Here is a 17,797-nt window from a genome sequence, read left to right on the forward strand (position 1 = left end):
CCAGCTATTTTTAGCCCATTTCATGGCAGATCTCTTTCACCTTGAAATCTGGCTCCTCACCTTGTGATTGGGGCTTGATGTTGGAGCACAGGTGCTGAGAATAAGGTGCTAAGGGAAACCTCCCCCCAGTCAAGGCAGCGGCACCAGGATTTCCTAATTCTTCAGGGTCTGCAGCCCTGGCCCGGCATTTTTTGCCCACACCTGGGTGAAACCAACCTGAGGAACTGCTCTTGCAGTTCCCGCCTTGCCCACCAACAGCACCGACCACCATTCTCCTCGGCGGCCCGCGCAGGAACCTTCTGGGAGCGATGTCCGGACTATGCTTAGTGCAGCGGAGGGGATCCTCCAACCATTTCTGGCCTGGGTGGCCAGAGTTAAAGGGGAGGACTTGGGGATTGTCGGCTCCGGATCTCAAAGACATGCCTAGTCTCAGAAAGCCTGAGGGTGGCGCTCTCAGCTGGAGGCATGAGAAGCCCCACAGACCTGGATCCCCCACAAGTTAAGGCTGGGGTCCACCGGCCACACCCCTAGGCCTCCCGGCCAGTGGAGTTTCCTTTTCCCACTCCGTGAGTACCTTCCGCCGAGCCAGGACCTGGGATCAGCTCCAACCTACTCAAGGCCTCGGGGCGCGACTACGGCCAGCCCAGCGCGGGTGCTTAGTTCCAGTTCTGCAGTCCCATCCAGCTCGGGGCAGAGCAGTCCCATCCAGCTCGGGGCAGAGGGCCGGGCGAGCAGCGAGAGGCCTCATAGGCCGGGTCGCCAGGGTGGAAGCGGTTAAATCCTTCTTCTCCAGGCTCTCCCCGCCCGGCGCGCGCCACTTAGGTCCCGCCCCAGCGCGCTGATTGGCCCAAGCCTCCCCGTCCTGCCCCGGGATTAGCTCCCGGCAGCGCGCCGCCGGCCTCACTCGGTCCCGGCGACGCCTTCCGGAGCGTAGCGGCCTCTAGGCCGAGCAGCAGGAGCAGCCCGCGCCGGACAACGTGCGAGCCATGGGGCTGGCGGATGCGTCGGGGTGAGTTCAGAGCACAGCCCCGGTGGCCCCGCGCAAGCGCCTCGCTGGAGCAGGCCTTCACCGCTTGCGACGCTTGGGTTTACCTCTGCCGATTTTATGCAGGCGGCTGCCCCTCTGCAGCAAGGGCTGGGGGCGGGAGCCGGCGCGACCCCAGTCCCTTGGGCTGTGCGGAAAGCCGCTGGTGTGCCGCCCGAGGGCCATCCCGGGCCACAGGGAGGCAGCTGCGTGCGGAGGAGCCCGGCCAGGAGATGTGCCGGCCGGGGTACGTGGGGGCCGGGAGTCCTTGGCTGCGGCCCGTGGACTAGCTGCTTTCAGCTGGGTCCCGAGTCCACCCAGCTCCACTGACCCCGGAGTGAGCGCTCCAGCCTTTCTGGCCCCAGTTGCCCTCCTACAGGGAGAGGCCAATGATCAAGGCTCCGCCCTCCAGGCGCGAGTCCCACGTTGTGGGGGGAGGAAGCTCTTTAAGAAAACCTGAATGACTCACGTAGGAAGGGAGAGGGGGCTCTAAGATCTCCTTGAGATAGCGGTCCCAAGAGTTTCTGAGGATCTTCCTTGCACCCGCTCCACACTCCCAACAGTACAGCCAGGTTAGAGGCCCTTCCCAGGTGAGTTCCTGTCCCTCAAATGGGATCCTCTCCCCAGGTCAGGGCTTTTCCTAGATCAGAACTTTCCTGACTGGTGAAAGCTTCCCCAACAGGCTAGAGTTTTCCCCCAGGTAAGATCCCTCTGTGAGATCTATTCCCAAGTGACAGCTTTTCCCCATTCCACGTGGGAGCCTCACCCCAGGTCAGAACTTCCCCTAAGAGAGAGTACCCCGGAAGTGAGAACCTTCTCCCTCTAGGTCTTCTCCTCCTATGTGGGATCTTTCTCTGACTTCAAGTAGGTGCCTCTGGGCAGAGGGAAGATTCCCCCTATGTCAGAACTTGCCTGGCTGGTAAAGATTCTCTGGTAGGTCAGAGATTCCTCTAGGTGAGATTGCCCTTGAAAGCTTCTATTCCCAGGTGAGCTCTTTCCCCCACTGCAAGTGGGTACTTCCCTTTCCAGGTGGGAGCGTCTCTAGGTGAGAGATTCCCACTGGAAAGAGCTCCTTCTCAGGTGAGAGCCAATCCTTGGCTTCCCCAGACCAGGCCTGAGCAGTGTACAACCTGGACCCTGGGGCTGGAGGCCCAAGGGCAAGGTTGGCCCCAACACTTTCCTTCCCTTAGAGGGGAGGGTCTCATCTGAGGCCTGAGGCTTGGGAAAGGAGTTGCTTGAGGAGCTGGAGCCCTGGTCCCTGGTTTGCTGGACCCCTTCCCTGAGTGTGCTCTCAGCCAGCAGTGGGCTCCCGGGGCAGCTGGAGGAGGACCTGGGGACTGGACAGGGATTGATTAGGGGAGAGGGATTGCGGTGGGAGGGAGCAGCCTGGGACATGGACTGTTAGAGCGTTCAGCACTGGGCAGCCACATCTCGGCTGGAGGTATAGATAGTGCTCATCCTGCAGTCCCTACTTGGGGGACTTTGTCCTAGAAAGAGGCTTTCTCACCAGCCAAAGTTCAGGTCTGAGTTTGGGCATATGGCCCACAGATGCCAGCTGGGGGCTGGAATACTGTACCTTGATCTTAGGGCCCGGAAAAATCAGGTAGGTAACTCTCTGGTCCTAGGTGGAAGTGTAGGGGAGGTTGGGCCAGGGGTGCCCTTACTGTTTCTCTCTGGTCTTGCCACCCCAGACCGAGGGACACGCAGGCACTGCTGTCTGCAACACAAGCAATGGAGCTGCGGAGGCGAGACTACCACATGGAACGGCCGCTGCTGAACCAGGAGCATTTGGAGGAGCTGGGGCGCTGGGGCTCAGCACCTAGGACCCGCCAGTGGCGGACCTGGTTGCAGTAAGGCCAAGATTGGGGCTTGGGGTTGCTGGCAGGGCCCAGGTAGCCCCTGTTCCTGACACTCACCTACCCCTCATATCATGTCCCCAGGTGCTCCCATGCTCGGGCCCGTGCCCTTCTGCTCCAACACCTCCCGGTTTTGGTCTGGTTACCCCGGTATCCTGTGCGTGACTGGCTCCTAGGTGACCTTTTATCTGGCATGAGTGTGGCCATCATGCAGCTTCCACAGGGTGAGCCGCCTTCAGTGCATTGGCCTGGAAACCCTGTGGTCTGTGATGCTCAAAACTGGGGCCATGACCTCTACCTTGGAACTATGGCACCTAACCCAGGGCTGGGATTCCCCTATCGTTTCAAGATCTGCTCTCCAGGCCCGCACTGCTACCATTCTACTCCTAGGCTTGGCCTACGCCTTCCTGGCTGGATTGCCCCCCGTGTTCGGCCTCTATAGCTCCTTCTACCCTGTCTTCGTCTACTTCCTGTTTGGCACTTCCCGGCACATCTCCGTGGGTAAGTGGAGGCAGGCCTAGCCTTCCAGGAGGATGCCCACATCCATCGTGGAGGGCAGGGTGAGGGGGTGCTGAGCAGGGCAGGAGTGGCTGGGGAAGAGGGCAGCATTGGTGCTGCATCCCTGGGCTAGCCCATGAGTCATACCCAGGCAGAACTAAACCCCTGACTGTAGGACCACAGAGGCAGGGGACCTCATAGCCCTGGCTCCAGGAAGATGTGAGTGGGCAAGGCAGCCCAAGGGGCCTGGAACTTGGCAGAGGCCTGAGCAGCCTGAAGCAAGCCCTGACCTCTTCCCTACCCCACAGAGCCTCTGTGCCCCTGGACCAGTAGACATAGGTGAGACAGGGTAGATGAGGCAGGGCCAGCATTTCTAGCCACGCTTAAGGGCCCGTGAGCTCAGGGTTCACTCCTGGCCTGGCCAAACCTGAACCACCAGCACTGTCCCTGTTCATGCAGCCATAATCTGAGGACATTTGTCCAGAACTGGAAGTCTCCTGGCCTGTCTCTTAGGACCAGGGCTCCAGCGCAGGACAGTGTCCTCTCCCCTTCAGACCTGCCCCGTGCCGTCCTTACAGGGACCTTTGCTGTCATGTCTGTGATGGTGGGCAGTGTGACAGAATCCCTGGCCCCGCAGACCTTGAACGACTCCCCTATCAATGAGACAACCAGAGACGCTGACCCGGTGCAGGTGGCTTCCACACTCAGTGTCCTGGTCGGCCTCTTCCAGGTGTGAAACAGTCAGGAGTGTGTGTCCCCCACCACTTCTGCTCCTGCCACTGCCCCGTCTGCATTCCCCTGAGTGCTGACCATCGTCGTCCTCTTGCCATCCACTCATCCCACTCCCATCCCACTTGCCCTGTGCTCCTCATCAGCTACCCCAGGACCCCTGCCTGTTCTGACTGCCCCTGGCCACCCCACAGGTGGGGCTGGGCCTGATCCACTTCGGCTTCCTGGTCACCTACCTGTCAGAGCCTCTTGTCCGAGGCTATACCACAGCTGCAGCTGTGCAGGTCTTCGTCTCACAGCTCAAGTATGTGTTTGGTCTCCATCTGAGCAGCCACTCTGGGCCACTGTCCCTCATCTATGTGAGTGAGGGCGGGGGGAGGGAGGGGTAGGTGTGCCCCATGGCCTTGACCGCTGGCTGTGACCTGGCCTCTCCTCAGACAGTGCTGGAGGTCTGCCGGAAGCTGCCCCAGAGCAAGGTTGGCACAGTGGTCACTGCAGCCGTGGCTGGGGTTGTGCTCGTGGTGGTGAAGCTGTTGAATGACAAGCTGCAGCGGCAGCTGCCCATGCCGATACCCGGGGAGCTGCTCATGGTTCGAGGGCCAGAAAGTGGGGGGCAGGGGAGAAGGGAAGGACAGTCTGGGTCTCTGCCACGTGGGCAGCCTCCTGTATTTGAAGGCCAGCTGGAGGGGGACTGGGAGGGTTCTTGGGTATTGTGGGGGGCACAGCAGAAAGCCCCTGTGTTGGTTTCTTCCTGCCCCTGACAGCATCTCCCCATAGTGGAAATGGTGTTGCCCGTCTCTCACTCTATGTGACTTTTTCCCACCTCTGAAGAAGGTTTTGCCCAGTGTCTCCCTCCTCACCCCACAGTGGTTTACATGTCCCCTGACCATGATGCCAGCACCTGCCTCCCTGACTCTGTCTTCTCCCACAGCTCATCGGGGCCACAGGCATCTCCTATGGCATTGGTCTGAGGGACGGATCTGAGGTAGATGTCGTGGGCAACATCTCTGCAGGGTGAGCTCTGGCCTCCGTCAGGTCAGGGAGGGTTGGGCAGCCAGGCCAGGACCTTGCTTTGGCCTCACAGATGCCTCTCACAGGCTGGTGCCCCCAGTGGCCCCCAACACCCAGCTGTTCTCAAAGCTCGTGGGCAGCGCCTTCACCATCGCTGTGGTTGGGTTCGCCATTGCCATCTCGCTGGGGAAGATCTTCGCCCTGAGGCATGGCTACCGGGTGGACAGCAACCAGGTCTGGGTGATGCAGGATGTGTAGGAGGCATCCAAGTATATGGAGGCGCCAGCAACGGGTGGGGGAGGAACAGGTGGAACATGGGGAGACAGCAGATGTGTTGAGGCCACGTAGGGGACTGAGGATGGGAGAGTAGGACGTGTGGGACAGCATCCAGTCTCTGGGGGCCGCTTGGTGGGGATGGAGATTGAGGATACACAGGCCTAGACACAGTGGGACAGTGACAGAAGTGGGACTTCTAGGAAGTCTCCTCACACCCACACTGCCCCCCATCAGGAGCTGGTGGCCCTGGGCCTCAGTAACCTCATTGGAGGCATCTTCCAGTGCTTCCCCGTGAGTTGCTCTATGTCTCGGAGCCTGGTACAGGAGAGCACCGGGGGCAACTCGCAGGTGGGCTTTGGGTGTGGGCATGGGTGTGGACATGCCTTGCCTGGGGAAGGGGGTCTCGCCCCTGCTCATCCCCTCCCCCAACAGGTTGCTGGAGCCATCTCTTCCCTTTTCATCCTCCTCATCATTATCAAACTTGGGGAACTCTTTCGTGACCTGCCCAAGGTGAGCCCCCACCCAGCCAGGCTTCAGGTCTTGGCCAGGCCAGGACTCAGATCAGCCAGTCTAGGTTCAGGTAAGGGGTGGGGACACAAGGTTAGGTCCTGTTTTTCAAGGCTGAGATCTTCAAGGTGAGATTTGGAGACAAAGGTCAGGGGCTGGGTGGGGGTTTGTGTCTGGGGTTCTGCCTGAGTGCTTGGGCTTAATCTGGCCATGCCTCGATGGGGAGGGTTGACGGCATCGGGTGCCCTCAATGGCCCCTGGCGGCACTGTTCCCACCCCAGGCGGTCCTGGCGGCCATCGTCATTGTGAACCTGAAGGGCATGCTGCGGCAGCTCAGCGACGTGTGTTCCCTCTGGAAAGCCAATCGGGCAGATCTGGTGAGTGCCCTGGGAGCCCGGGGCAGGGACTGGGCAGCCCCATGGCTCCTCGCCACCCTCCGACTGCTGCCCGCTGTTCTCAGCTCATCTGGCTGGTGACCTTCGCGGCCACCATCCTGCTGAACATGGACCTTGGCCTGATGGTTGCGGTCGTCTTCTCCCTGCTGCTTGTGGTGGTCCGGACACAGATGTGAGTCCCCCATGTTGGTCCCCTCATTCCAGCTAGTGAGGGAGTGCCACAGGGCTCCCCGCAGCTTTCCCCACATCTCTGGGGGACTTCAGGCTCCTTTGGACCCCTCTGTTATCCCCTTTTTCTGCCCCCTCTTCTTGCATTCTTTCTCTCCTCCACAGGCCCCACTACTCTATCCTGGGGCAGGTGCCAGACACGGATATTTACAGAGATGTGACAGAGTACTCAGAGGTGAGTGGCAGGGTCTGAGCGGGACGACGTGGATGGGGAGATGGAGGAAGAATGAGACTTTGTGGATTCGTTCCACACTTGGCTAGGGCACTGGGGGCTGAGGACACTTTGGTTTGGTCTTTGGGATTTCAAGGGAGGAGTTTGGGTCTACGACCCCCTCTAGAGGTATGAAGGCACAGAGGGAGAGTGGACAGAGATGGGTCTGGGGCTGGAGAGGGGTCTGTCATGGAGTCAATAGCACAAGCTCTACCTGCAGAGCAGCCCTGGGTCAGAGAGCCAGAGTGGCAGCTCTCTGGGGCACCAGGACGGAAGGGAGGCATTTCCTGATCTGATCAGAGGGGTTACTAAGTCCTCAGTCATCCATTTATCTCCTGAGAGGTCTTGGGCCAAGTGCTAGGAACATAGGTGGGGGGCTCTGGAATAAAACAAGGCTGTTCCCTGCAACATGGGTGCAGTGCGATTAGGCAGTGTGGGGAGGAACTAAGGGGTCTGAGACATGGGAGAGGATGAGGGGGGCAGCCCAGCCCTTACCATGCAGGCCTGGAGCCCAGCAGAGACCTAGGCTGTGACCTGAATGGGGTGGGAGGTGGGGAAGGTCTGGTTTGTGTGACAGCCTAGGAGGACCTCTGGGTGCAGAAAACAGATCACAAGGCAGGGGTTGGAAACCCAAGAGAAAGGTTAAGAGCCTGTGAAGGCTGCCTGGGTGGGGGCAGGAGAGGTGGGGAGGGAGAGGCATGGTGCAGGAATGGGGATGACACCACCGGGCTTGTGGCCCAAGCCCCTGGGAGGGCCTGGACTGCAGCCTGGGGAGCAGAGGGCTGGGCGGTGGCAGGCACTGGGCACACTAGGGAAGGAAAGGCAGGAGAACAGGATGCAGCCCGGAGAGAGGAGATTCAGCCACCACCAGTTCTGCCTCATCCCCAGGCCAAGGAAGTCCCGGGGGTGAAGGTCTTCCGCTCCTCGGCCACCGTGTACTTTGCCAACGCTGACTTCTACAGTGATGCGCTGAAGCAGAGGGTGAGGTGGAGTCCCCAGGATGGGTGTCAGGCCCCAGCTCCCCGAGAGCTCACCAACCCTTCTCTGATGTTTGCCTCCAGTGCGGTGTGGATGTCGACTTCCTCATCTCCCAGAAGAAGAAACTGCTCAAGAAGCGGGAGCAGCTGAAGCTGAAGCAACTGCAGAAAGAGGAGAAGCTTCAGAAACAGGCAGGGTCCCTTTTGTCTGGTGACCCCCATCTGCTGCCCCCTGCTCCCTGCCCCAGCCTTTCTCCTGGCCTCCCGACTCCTCCCTCATCCTCACTCCTCATCCCTTCCCCTTTCTCTCTCATGCTCTCAGGGGCCCTGCCTCACTACCCTAGCAGGTCCAGGCTCTAGGTCACATTTTGTTTCTCTCCCATCATCTGAACCAGTGACAGTGTGAACCGTCACAGTCCTCTTCCCTTTCATGGCTGTTCCAGGAGCTTCAGCCTGGTTGCTGCAGGTCCCACAGCTTCTGGTCCTGGCCCACCTACCTGACCAACACCAGGGGGCATCACCAGGCCTACATGACATGTCTGTCATGGCAGCCAGGATAGCTGTTTCCCATTCCCTGTCTTCTCTGGTATAGGCTGCCTCCTCCAAGGGCACTTCAGTTTCCATTAATGTCAACACCAGCCTTGAAGACATGAGGAGCAACAACGTTGAGGACTGCAAGGTGATGGTGAGGCTGGAGGTGGGAGAGGAGGGGACAGCTGTGAGCTGCAGAGATGCAGGATCCACATGTCTCATGAGGAGTGCCATGGACCCAGCAGCTGTGGGCCAATGGCAGGAGGAGTTGGGGCTGGATCAGATATTCTGCAGGGAAATTCATGATAAGCCACAGAATCTAGGCTTAGATTCTCAGGCCTAGATGAAGACCTTGAATTTGTAGATGCCACAAGACTCCCCCTGAGTCTGCTTATGGGTAGAGGAAAGGGATTGGGTGTATGGGAGAAAATCAAGGGGTCAAAGGCAGGTGTGGTGGTGCGCACCTGCAGTCCCAGCTCTTTGGGATGCTAAGGCGGGAAAATCATTTGAGCCCAGGAGCTCAGAGCTGCAGTGCGCTCTAATGGTGCCTGTGAATAACCACTACATTCAGCCTGGACAGTGAAGCAAGACCTCATCTCTAAAAAAATATATAGGGGTCAAAGAGGATGCCAAACTTAGAGACTCAGACAGGGCAGGGTGCTGAGGTGTCTGCGTGTGTTTCATGTGGATGCCTGTGTCTATTCTGGCCTGCTCCTGGGCCCCTCCCCACTCAGCCCTGGCTGATGAGAATGGGACAGGGTCTCCCAGCACCGTCCTTTCTCATGTCCCTGTGCAGCCTCGGCCCAGGAGGTAGCAGAGCATGTCTGGGTGTGCCCTCCTGAGTGTCCCCATACATCTGTCCTTCCTATCTTTGCATACCTATGTGACTCCCCCGTGTTTGTGTCCTTATGTGTCCCATGCATGCTCCCCATCTGACCTTGCGTGTTCCCACATGTCTGTGTGTGGCCAGTCCTGCCTTCACCCTCTCATGGGTAGCCCTGGCAGCATGTCTGGCTCCCCAGCAGGTGGGCCCAGGAGATAAGATGGAAGATACAACAGCCAATGGTCAAGAAGACTCCAAGGCCCCAGATGGGTCCACACTGAAGGCCCTGGGCCTGCCTCAGCCAGACTTCCACAGCCTCATCCTGGACCTGGGTGCCCTCTCCTTCGTGGACACTGTGTGCCTCAAGAGCCTGAAGAATGTAAGGACGGGGGCAGGCCAAGGCCCCTCGAGCTTCCCCACTGACCCTGTAATTTGCCCTGAGAGCATTCTGAGACTCTGACTCCCCAAACCCTCAAAGCTCCCCATCTAAACTCCCTCCCCAAGCCTGCCCGAGCCCCCCTCTACGTCCCTGAGCCTCCCTCTGAGGCTGGCCCCCTTTTCCGCTACAGATTTTCCACGACTTCCGGGAGATCGAGGTAGAGGTGTACATGGCGGCCTGCCACAGTGAGTAGGGTGGGAACAGCAGGAGGGACCCGGGAAGAGGGTAGGATGCTTTTGGCCAAGGGTTTTTCCAAGTAGCACAAGGAAAAAGTCTTTCTCTGGAACTGGAGGTCAGAGGTGTCCCGGGAGACAGGAGTCCAGGGTTACAAGTGATGTGGATTCAGCTGGAGCCTCAGGTGGTGAGGTCAGGGCATTCTGTTTTCTCCTGGGAGTTGAGTTCCTGGAGGTTCTGAGAGTCAGGGGAGGCCTACTTCTTGCCCACAGGCCCTGTGGTCAGCCAGCTTGAGGCCGGGCACTTCTTCGATGCATCCATCACCAAGAAGCATCTCTTTGCTTCTGTCCATGATGCTGTCACCTTTGCCCTCCAACACCCGAGGCCTGTCCCCGACAGCCCTGTTTCGGTGAGCCTACCTCTGGCCCGCTGAGCTCTTTTTTGTTAATCTATTGCTTCTCCCCACCCTGGGTCCAGCTCCAGGGAGTCTTTCCTGGTGGCCATGGCTCTGTCCCCAGTGGGCCCAGTGCTTTCCCCGCTGTCTTTGGATAAAGCTGTTCCTAGGGGTGAGGGTTGGTCTGTGTCCTTTGGAAACTGGAGCCCCCCCCCCGCTCTGCCCACTCAGGTCACCAGACTCTGAACATGCTGCATCCTGCCCGAGACTGTACCTCTGGAGGTTGTGACAGGGCACCCTTGAGAAGCCCCTCAACCCTGGGCCGCCTCCAGGTGCTACCCAGGAGTCCCCTCCATGTACACACACACAACTCAGGGAAGGAGGTCCTGGGACTCCAAGTTCAGTGCTCCAGGTCTGGGACAGGGCCTGCAGTCAGGCTGGCAGTGGCCGGGTACGGGGAAGGAACCGGTGCATATTTAGACTCAGGAATAAAGATTTGTCTGCTCAACTCCAGGCTCTGCTGTGGCTTGGTGGGGCCCCGGTGGTGGGTGGTCCACAGCTGTGGCTGCTGACCCTTCCTGTGCCCTGAAGGTGAGATGGGGTAGAAGGTGTAGGAAAGACGCGGGAGGTCAGGGTACACAGTGGGGGAGTTGTGGAGGCATCCCCTGTTTAGGTCTCTCCCCAGCCATGCATAGCCCTCACTCCCTGTCTTCTCAGCTGTGAAATAGTTGGAACCAGAGCTGCTTCTCAGGAATAATTCACTCTTGGGAATATCCGATAAGGCACAGGGCAGTGTGGATGCCAACGGGCAGTCCCTGGAGGATACAGAGTGAACACCTAAGAGCAGCTGTTTCCCCACACTGCTACTCTATGCTTAAGAATAAGCATGACCGGGCTGGGCACGGTGGTTCACACCTGTAATCCCAGCACTTTGGGAGGCAGAGGCGGGTGGATCACTTGATGTCAGGCGTTCGAGAACATCCAGGCCAACATGGTGAAACCCCGCCTCTACTAAAAATAAAAAAGTTAGTCGGGCGTGGTGGTGCATACCTGTAATCCCAGCTACTCGGGAAGCTGAGGCACGAGAATCACTTGAACTTGGGAGGCAGAAGTTGCAGCGAGCAGAGATCATGCCACTGCATGGGTGACAGATAGATCACCTGGGCTTGGTAGAACACTGTCAGCCAAGGAGTGTGTGTTGATTTCTGCCATTAAATGCCGACATCTGGGCATGTGACCCAGCAGGCAGTGGGGCGTTGGGTCAGCTGACACAGTGATGGCAGGGGAGGGACCAGGTCCTGGGATCTGTTTGGTCCTCAGTGTACTACTGTTCATTTGTAGAGCGTGAGTGGTCACAGTTCTTGTTTCATGGGTTGCTTAGTGAATATTAAATGAGTAGATGCCGAGCCTATAATCCCAGCACTTCGGGAGGCCCGAGGCAGGTGAAACCCCATCTCTACTAAAAATACAAAAATGAGCTGGGCATGGTGCCAGGTGCCTGTAATCCCAGCTACTGGGAAGGCTGAGGTGGGAGGATCGATTGAACCCAAGAGGTGGAGGTTGCAGTGAGTTGAAATCGTGCTGGAGGGAGCTGCACTCCAGCTTGTGTGACAGAGCAAGACCCTGTCTCAAAGATAAATAAATGAGGAAATGCCGGGAAATGCTTAGAACAATGCTGGGCTCAGGTCCTCTGCTCCAAACATGTGAGCGCTGCTGTTCATCAGGTCTGAGCAGGTGCCAGGCCCTCTGCTGGGGTCTGGGCACCATCCTGAGCATGGACAGAGGCCACCCTGCCCTTCAAATCACAGAGACACCCTTGCCTGGCTCTGTTTTATCATGGCCTGTGTTGGTGCCTGGCACCATCATCCCCACCACCCCCATTCATGGCCTAGAAGCTCAGCCCCAGGAAATAAGAGCTTTTATTTATTCTGTCACACCACATCCTAGCATCACAAATGGTGCCTGGCAGCTGCTCTGTAAATATTGTTTGAATGAAGCTTATATGTTGGAGAGGGCAGTAGATCTCAAACAGGAAATTTCAGGTAGTTAGAAATGCTTTGAAGAAAATAAAGCAGGGTCACGTGATAGAGGTCATATGTTACCCAAGATGTTCATGGGAGGGAGCTCAGCAGGTGACCCTGAAACTGAAACTTCAGCCATAAGAAGGTGACTTTCTAGGCGTGGGGAGCAGTGGGGGTATTGAGGGAGGCAGGGGCAGCATGAGCTGAGGTGAGAGGGTGAGGGGACCTCACAGTCCAGGGGGAGCCTTCGGGCTTTGTTCTGACAGTGGGGGAGCTGCCTGTGGATTTGGATCCCACATCTTCGAGCACTCACTCAACTGTGATGTGGACTGTGGGGCTGAGGCTGGGTGTGGGGGACCTGCGAGTTTGGTCAGCCTACAGAGGTGATGCCCCTGGTGGAAAGCAAAAGGTTTTAGGTGCCATGTCAATTTTTTTTTTTTTTTTTTTTTTTTGAGACGGAGTCTCGCTCTGTCCCCTGGGCTGGAGTGCAGTGGCCGGATCTCAGCTCACTGCAAGCTCCGCCTCCCAGGTTTACACCATTCTCCTGCCTCAGCCTCCCTGAGTAGCTGGGACTACAGGCGCCTGCCACCTCGCCCGGCTAGTTTTTTGTATTTTTTTTAGTAGAGACGGGGTTTCACCGTGTTAGCCAGGATGGTCTCGATCTCCTGACTTCGTGATCCGCCCGTCTCGGCCTCCCAAAGTGCTGGGATTACAGGCTGGAGCCACCGCGCCCGGCCGCCTTTTTTTTTTTTTTTTAAATCGGCTCTTGCTCTGTCCCCCGGACTGGAGTGCAGTGCTGTGATCACCACTCTCTACAGCATTGACCTCCTGGGTTCAAGCGATCTTCCTGCCTCAGCCTCCTAAGTAGCTGGGACTACAGGCATACACCACCACACCCAGCTAGTTTCCCCCCTCCCCCAAAAAAAGATGGAGTCTCACTGTATCGCCCAGGCCAGAGTGCAATGGTACGATCTTGGCTCACTGCAACCTCCACCTCCCGGGTTCAAATGATTCTCCTATCTCAGCCTTCTGAGTAGCTGGGATTACAGGCATCCACCATCATGCCCAGCTCATTTTTGTAGAGACGAAGTTTCACCATGTTGGCCAGGCTGGTCTTGAACTCTTGACCTCAAGTGATCCTCCTGCCTCGGCCTCCCAAAGTGTTGGGATTACAGGCGTGAGCTACCGCACCCAGCCCCAGCTAGTTTTTGTTTGTTTGCTTGTTTTTTGAGACGGAGTCTCGCTCTGTCGCCCAGGCCAGAGTGCAGTGGCATGATCTTGGCTCACTGCAACCTCCGCCTCCCGGGTTTAAGCAATTCTCCTACCTCAGCCTCCTGAGTAGCTGGGACTACAGGAGTGTGCCAGCATGTCCAGCTAATTTTTTTTTTTTTTGTATTTTTAGTAGAGACAGGGTTTCACCATTTAGCCAGGATGGTCTCGATCTCCTGACATCGTGATCCGCCCGCCTCGGCCTCCTGAAGTGCTGGAATTACAGGCTTGAGCCACTGCACCCGGCCTTTTATTTATTTATTTATTTTGAGATGGAGTTTTGCTATTGTTGCCCAGGCTGGAGTGCAATGGCACGATCTCGGCTCACTGCAACCTCCACCTTCCAGTTCAAGTGATTCCCCTGCCTCAACCTCCTGAGTAACTGGGATTACAGGCATGTACCACCACGCCCGGCTATTTTAGTAGAGACAGGGTTTCTCCATGTTGGTCAGTCTGGTCTCAAGCTCCCGACCTCAGGTGATCCGGCTGCCTTGGCCTCCCAAAGTGCTGGGATTACAGGCCTGAGCCATGGCACCCGGCCTAGTTTTTTAAAAAAAGTTTGTAAGGTCGGGTGTGGTGGCTCACACCTGTAATCCCAGCACTTTGGAAGGCCAAAGTGGGTGGATCACCTGAGGTCAGGAGTTAGAGACCAGCCTGGCCAACATGGTGAAACCCTGTCTCTACTAAAAATACAAAAATTGGGGCTGGGTACAGTGGCTCAAGCCTGTAATCCCAGTGCTTTAGAAGGCCAAGGTGGGTGGATCATGAGGTCAGGAGATTGAGACCATCCTAGCTAATACGGTGAAACCCCACCTTTACTAAAAATACAAAAAATTAGCCAGGTGTGGTGGTGCATGCCTGTAATCCTAGCTACTCGGGAGGCTGAGGCAGGAGAATCATTTGAACCAGGGAGGCGGAGGTTTTGGTGAGCTGAGATTGCACCACTGCACTCCAGCCTGGGTGAGAGGGCAAGAGTCTGTCCCAAAAAAAAAAAAAAAAAAAATCGTAGATGGGTTGTTACTGTGTTTCCTAGACTGGGCTCAAATTCCTGGGCTCAAGAGATCCTCAGCCTCAGCCTCCCAAAGTGTGATTACAGGTGTGAGCCACTGCAGGTGTTTGGATTTTAGGGATTGGCTGATAGGTGAGGAGAAGGCCAGGGTGAAAGTGTTACTGAGCAAAACGACTCACTGCTTGAAATGCTAGAAACCAGTACTGTGACACTGGGTTTTGGGCTGAAGCAATCCTCCCGCCTCAGCCTCCCAAGTAGCTGGGACTACAGGTGCACACCACCATGTTGGACTAATTTCTTTTTTAAAAAATATAGTGATGGGGTCTCACTATGTTGCCCACCATGGTCTCACTCCTGGGCTGAAAAGATCCTTCCACCTCAGCTTCCCAAAGTACTGAGATTACAGTTGTGGGCCGGACACCAGATTCGGGTTCAAGTGATTTTCCTACCTCAGCCTTCCCAGCCGCTGGGATTATAGCAGTGGCGTGATCTTGGCTCACTGCAACCTCTGCCTCCCGGGTTTAAGCAATTCTTGTGCCTCAGCCTCCTGAGTAGCTGGGATTACATGCGCCCGCCACCACACCTGGGTAATTTTTGTATTTTTAGTAGAGACAGGGTTTCACCATGTTGTCCAGGCTGGTCTCGAACTCCTGACCTCGACTGATCCACCCACTTCCGCCTCCCAAAGTGCTGGAATTACAGGCATGAGCCACCGTGCCCTGCCAAGAAAAGCTTTTTATTGCAAGTCAACTAGCAAGGAAGCAAGAGTCCAGCTTCAGTGTGTCTCCCTGTGCTGGCTTTAAGGCAGTAATTTTATTAGAAAAGTTTAGGGGATAGATACTGGGATTAGTAGGTGGGTGATTGGTAGAAGGAAGCAGGAGGTCTGGAAAGTTCTCAGGCATGTGCAATTAACTCTTCATGCCTCCTCATGGGTCTCCTGTGCAAATTCTGGAGGATTTCTATGAAACATGGTGGAAATTCAGGCTGTGATGTCAGCAAGCTCTTTCTGTGCATACTCCAGTCGGGAATATTGGGTCCATCTGATTTCAGACAGTTTTGTTACCTTATAAGCAGAGGGAATTTCAGCGTTTCAGCAAGTTGTTTCTTTCCTTATCTACCATCCTGTAAACTCAAGGATTTCTAGGGGCCAGGCATGGTGGCTCACAGCTGTAATCCCAGCACTTTGGGAGGCTGAAGTGGCAGGATCACTTGAGGCCAAGAGTTTGAAACCAGCCTGGGTAACATAGTAAGACCCCTATCTCTACAAAATAAATGTTAAAAATAAGTAAATAAATAAATTAGCCAGGCATGGTGGTGCACACCTGTAGTTTCAGCTACTCAGGAGGCTGAGGCAGAAGGATCACTTGAGCCCAGGCGGTCAAGACTGCAGTGGGTTGTCTCTTAAAAAAAAAAAAAATTTCTATTAGTTACTAGTTTCTTTAACTGTTCAGGGCTTAGTTTCTTTTTTTATCTTTCTTGAGACAAAATCTCACTCTGTCGCCCAGGCTGGAGTGTAGTGGTGCAATCACAGCTCATTGCAGCCTCGACCTCCCAGGCTCAGGTGATCCTCCCACTTCAGCCTCCTGGGTAGCTGGGACAACAGGCATGTGCCACTATACCCAGCTAATTATTTGTATTTTTTATGGAGAGGGGGTTTCGCCATGATGCCCAGGCTAGTCTCAAACTTCTGGGCTCAAGCCATCCACCTGCCTCGACCTCCCAAAGTGCTGGGATTCCAGGTGTGTGTCACTACACCCAGCCTAGGGCCCAGCTTCAAAAGGAGGTGCTCCCTCAGTTTGGGGCCAGCCAGGCCCACTGGGAGAATAGGACCCAGAACCCAGGTCTGCCATTCTCCTCAAGCCCTGGACTCCAGCCCCCCACCACAGCCAGTTTCTGGCCAGGCTGCTCATGAAAGGCCATGGGTCTCGCTGGAACCTGCTGCCTCAGAGCCAGGCCTGTTCATGGGGGAGGGGCGTTTGCCCGTCGCCAGGCGCCCAGGTTCCGGCCCCTGGCACTAGCGGCGGCCATGCTGCACGTGCTGGCCTCACTGCCCTTGCTGCTCCTGCTGGCGATGCCTGCTCCAACCCACGCCTGGTTGCGACCCCTCTGGTACCACGTGGGGCTGGACTTGCAGCCCTGGGGGTGTCAGCCAAAGAGCGTGGAGGGCTGTAGGGGTGGCCTGAGCTGTCTTGGTTACTGGCTGGGCCCTGGAGCAAGCCGCATCTACCCCGTGGCTGGGGTCATGATCACCATCACGATGCTGATGATCTGCCGCAAGATACTGCAGGGGCGGCGGTGCTCACAGGCCACCAAGGGTGAGGTGAGTGCAGCTCTTTCTCCCCCACAGCCCCTGCCTCCATGTACGCCCCGTAAGCCCGTCTTCCACCCAACTCTGTCCCATGGGTCCACACTGGCCTGTGGGCCTCCCACACTCCCACTCACAGCTCACAGCCCATTGTCCCTGTGTCCACACACCTTCGTGGAACCCATGTCCACCACCCACAGCCAGCACCCTGCCCCCAGCTCTCTCCTTTAGAACTCTTGCTCTCATCCAGAGAGGGCCCCGTGACCACTGTAGCCCACAACAGACCCTTGGTGATTCTGTCACCCTGAGTCTCCCATCCCATCTGGGCACTGCCCCACACCCTACTCCCTGCTCCCCAGCTTCATCAGTGCCCCTCATTGCACCTCCCTCTCTGCCCTCCATTCTCACTCCTGCCTCTTGGTCCTGTTCTCAGCATCCGCAGGTGACCACTGAGCCCTGCGGACCCTGGAAACGGCAGGCCCCAATCTCAGACCACACCCTGCTCCGCGGGGTCCTGCACATGCTGGATGCCCTCCTGGTCCACATCGAAGGCCACCTACATCATCTAGCCACCCAGCGGCAAATCCAAATAAAGGGGACTTCCGCCCAGAGTGGGTGACCAAACATGTGTCTCTGTCTGCCTGACAGCCTGGGGTCCAGGGCCAGGTCTGCTCTCTCCAGGCCTGTCTGGACCCTGTGTCCCTTTTCTACTTTTAGAGCCAGCTGACTTGGTGTCTAGGACGGGCGGGCAGATGGGGCACAGGCTGGCTCACACTGCTCCATTGCCCCCACCAACTGACTTTTCCTCCCTAAGGATCCCTCCTGGAGACACGGCTGCTCCTCTGGGCTGGGTATGGTGGCTCACACCTGTAATCCCAGCGCTTTGAGAGGCCAAGATGGGAGGATCACTTGAGCTCAAGAGTTGGAGACCAGCCTGGGCAACATGGCAAGACCCCATCCCTACAAAAAATACAAACAAAAAAGTTAGCTGGGCATGGTGATGTATGCCTGTAGTACCAACTACTCAGGAAGCTGAGGTGGGAGAATGACGAGCCTGGCAGGCAGTGGTTGCAGTGAGCCAGGATTGTGCCACTGCATTCCAGCCTGGGTGACAGAGCGA

At 56.8% G+C, this 17,797-nt stretch overlaps 2 protein-coding genes across 5 annotated transcripts; both read left to right on the forward strand.

The window, feature by feature from the left end:
- Nucleotides 1-852: 852 nt before the first annotated feature.
- SLC26A6 (solute carrier family 26 member 6) lies at nt 853-10,581 on the forward strand. 4 transcript variants are annotated; one of them, XM_010370295.2, is made up of 21 exons: nt 853-1,009; nt 2,716-2,874; nt 2,965-3,104; nt 3,271-3,381; nt 3,957-4,108; nt 4,302-4,466; nt 4,545-4,697; nt 5,039-5,121; nt 5,205-5,352; nt 5,629-5,742; nt 5,827-5,904; nt 6,183-6,278; nt 6,362-6,468; nt 6,630-6,699; nt 7,624-7,716; nt 7,797-7,904; nt 8,305-8,397; nt 9,266-9,445; nt 9,636-9,690; nt 9,952-10,088; nt 10,305-10,581. In XM_010370295.2, the coding sequence occupies exons 1-21, from the start codon at nt 987-989 to the stop codon at nt 10,317-10,319; spliced, it is 2,280 nt and encodes a 759-aa protein (XP_010368597.1). In that variant the 5' UTR covers nt 853-986; the 3' UTR covers nt 10,320-10,581. The 4 variants fall into 4 exon arrangements, with proteins under 4 accessions (XP_010368597.1, XP_010368603.1, XP_030771170.1 ...); XM_010370301.2 differs by having other exon boundaries at nt 9,269-9,445; XM_030915310.1 differs by lacking the exon at nt 4,302-4,466.
- Nucleotides 10,582-16,025: 5,444 nt separating this feature from the next.
- Nucleotides 16,026-17,298, forward strand: TMEM89 (transmembrane protein 89). Its single transcript, XM_010370319.2, has 2 exons — nt 16,026-16,692; nt 17,111-17,298. The coding sequence occupies exons 1-2, from the start codon at nt 16,291-16,293 to the stop codon at nt 17,294-17,296; spliced, it is 588 nt and encodes a 195-aa protein (XP_010368621.2). The 5' UTR covers nt 16,026-16,290; the 3' UTR covers nt 17,297-17,298.
- The last annotated feature ends 499 nt before the right edge of the window (nt 17,299-17,797 follow it).

Source organism: Rhinopithecus roxellana, chromosome 1, assembly GCF_007565055.1.
Source record: "Rhinopithecus roxellana isolate Shanxi Qingling chromosome 1, ASM756505v1, whole genome shotgun sequence".
NCBI classification, from domain to species: domain Eukaryota; kingdom Metazoa; phylum Chordata; class Mammalia; order Primates; family Cercopithecidae; genus Rhinopithecus; species Rhinopithecus roxellana.

Coding starts and splice junctions, on each gene's coding strand:
- SLC26A6 (XM_010370295.2), top strand. CDS start 987: ATGGGGCTGGCGGATGCGTCGGG. Junction 5,905..6,182: donor TCTTTCGTGACCTGCCCAAG/GTGAGCCCCCAC, acceptor TTCCCACCCCAG/GCGGTCCTGGCGGCCATCGT. Junction 8,398..9,265: donor TTGAGGACTGCAAGGTGATG/GTGAGGCTGGAG, acceptor CTGGCTCCCCAG/CAGGTGGGCCCAGGAGATAA.
- TMEM89 (XM_010370319.2), top strand. CDS start 16,291: ATGGGTCTCGCTGGAACCTGCTGCCTCAGAGCCAGGCCTGTTCATGGG. Junction 16,693..17,110: donor CACAGGCCACCAAGGGTGAG/GTGAGTGCAGCT, acceptor TCCTGTTCTCAG/CATCCGCAGGTGACCACTGA.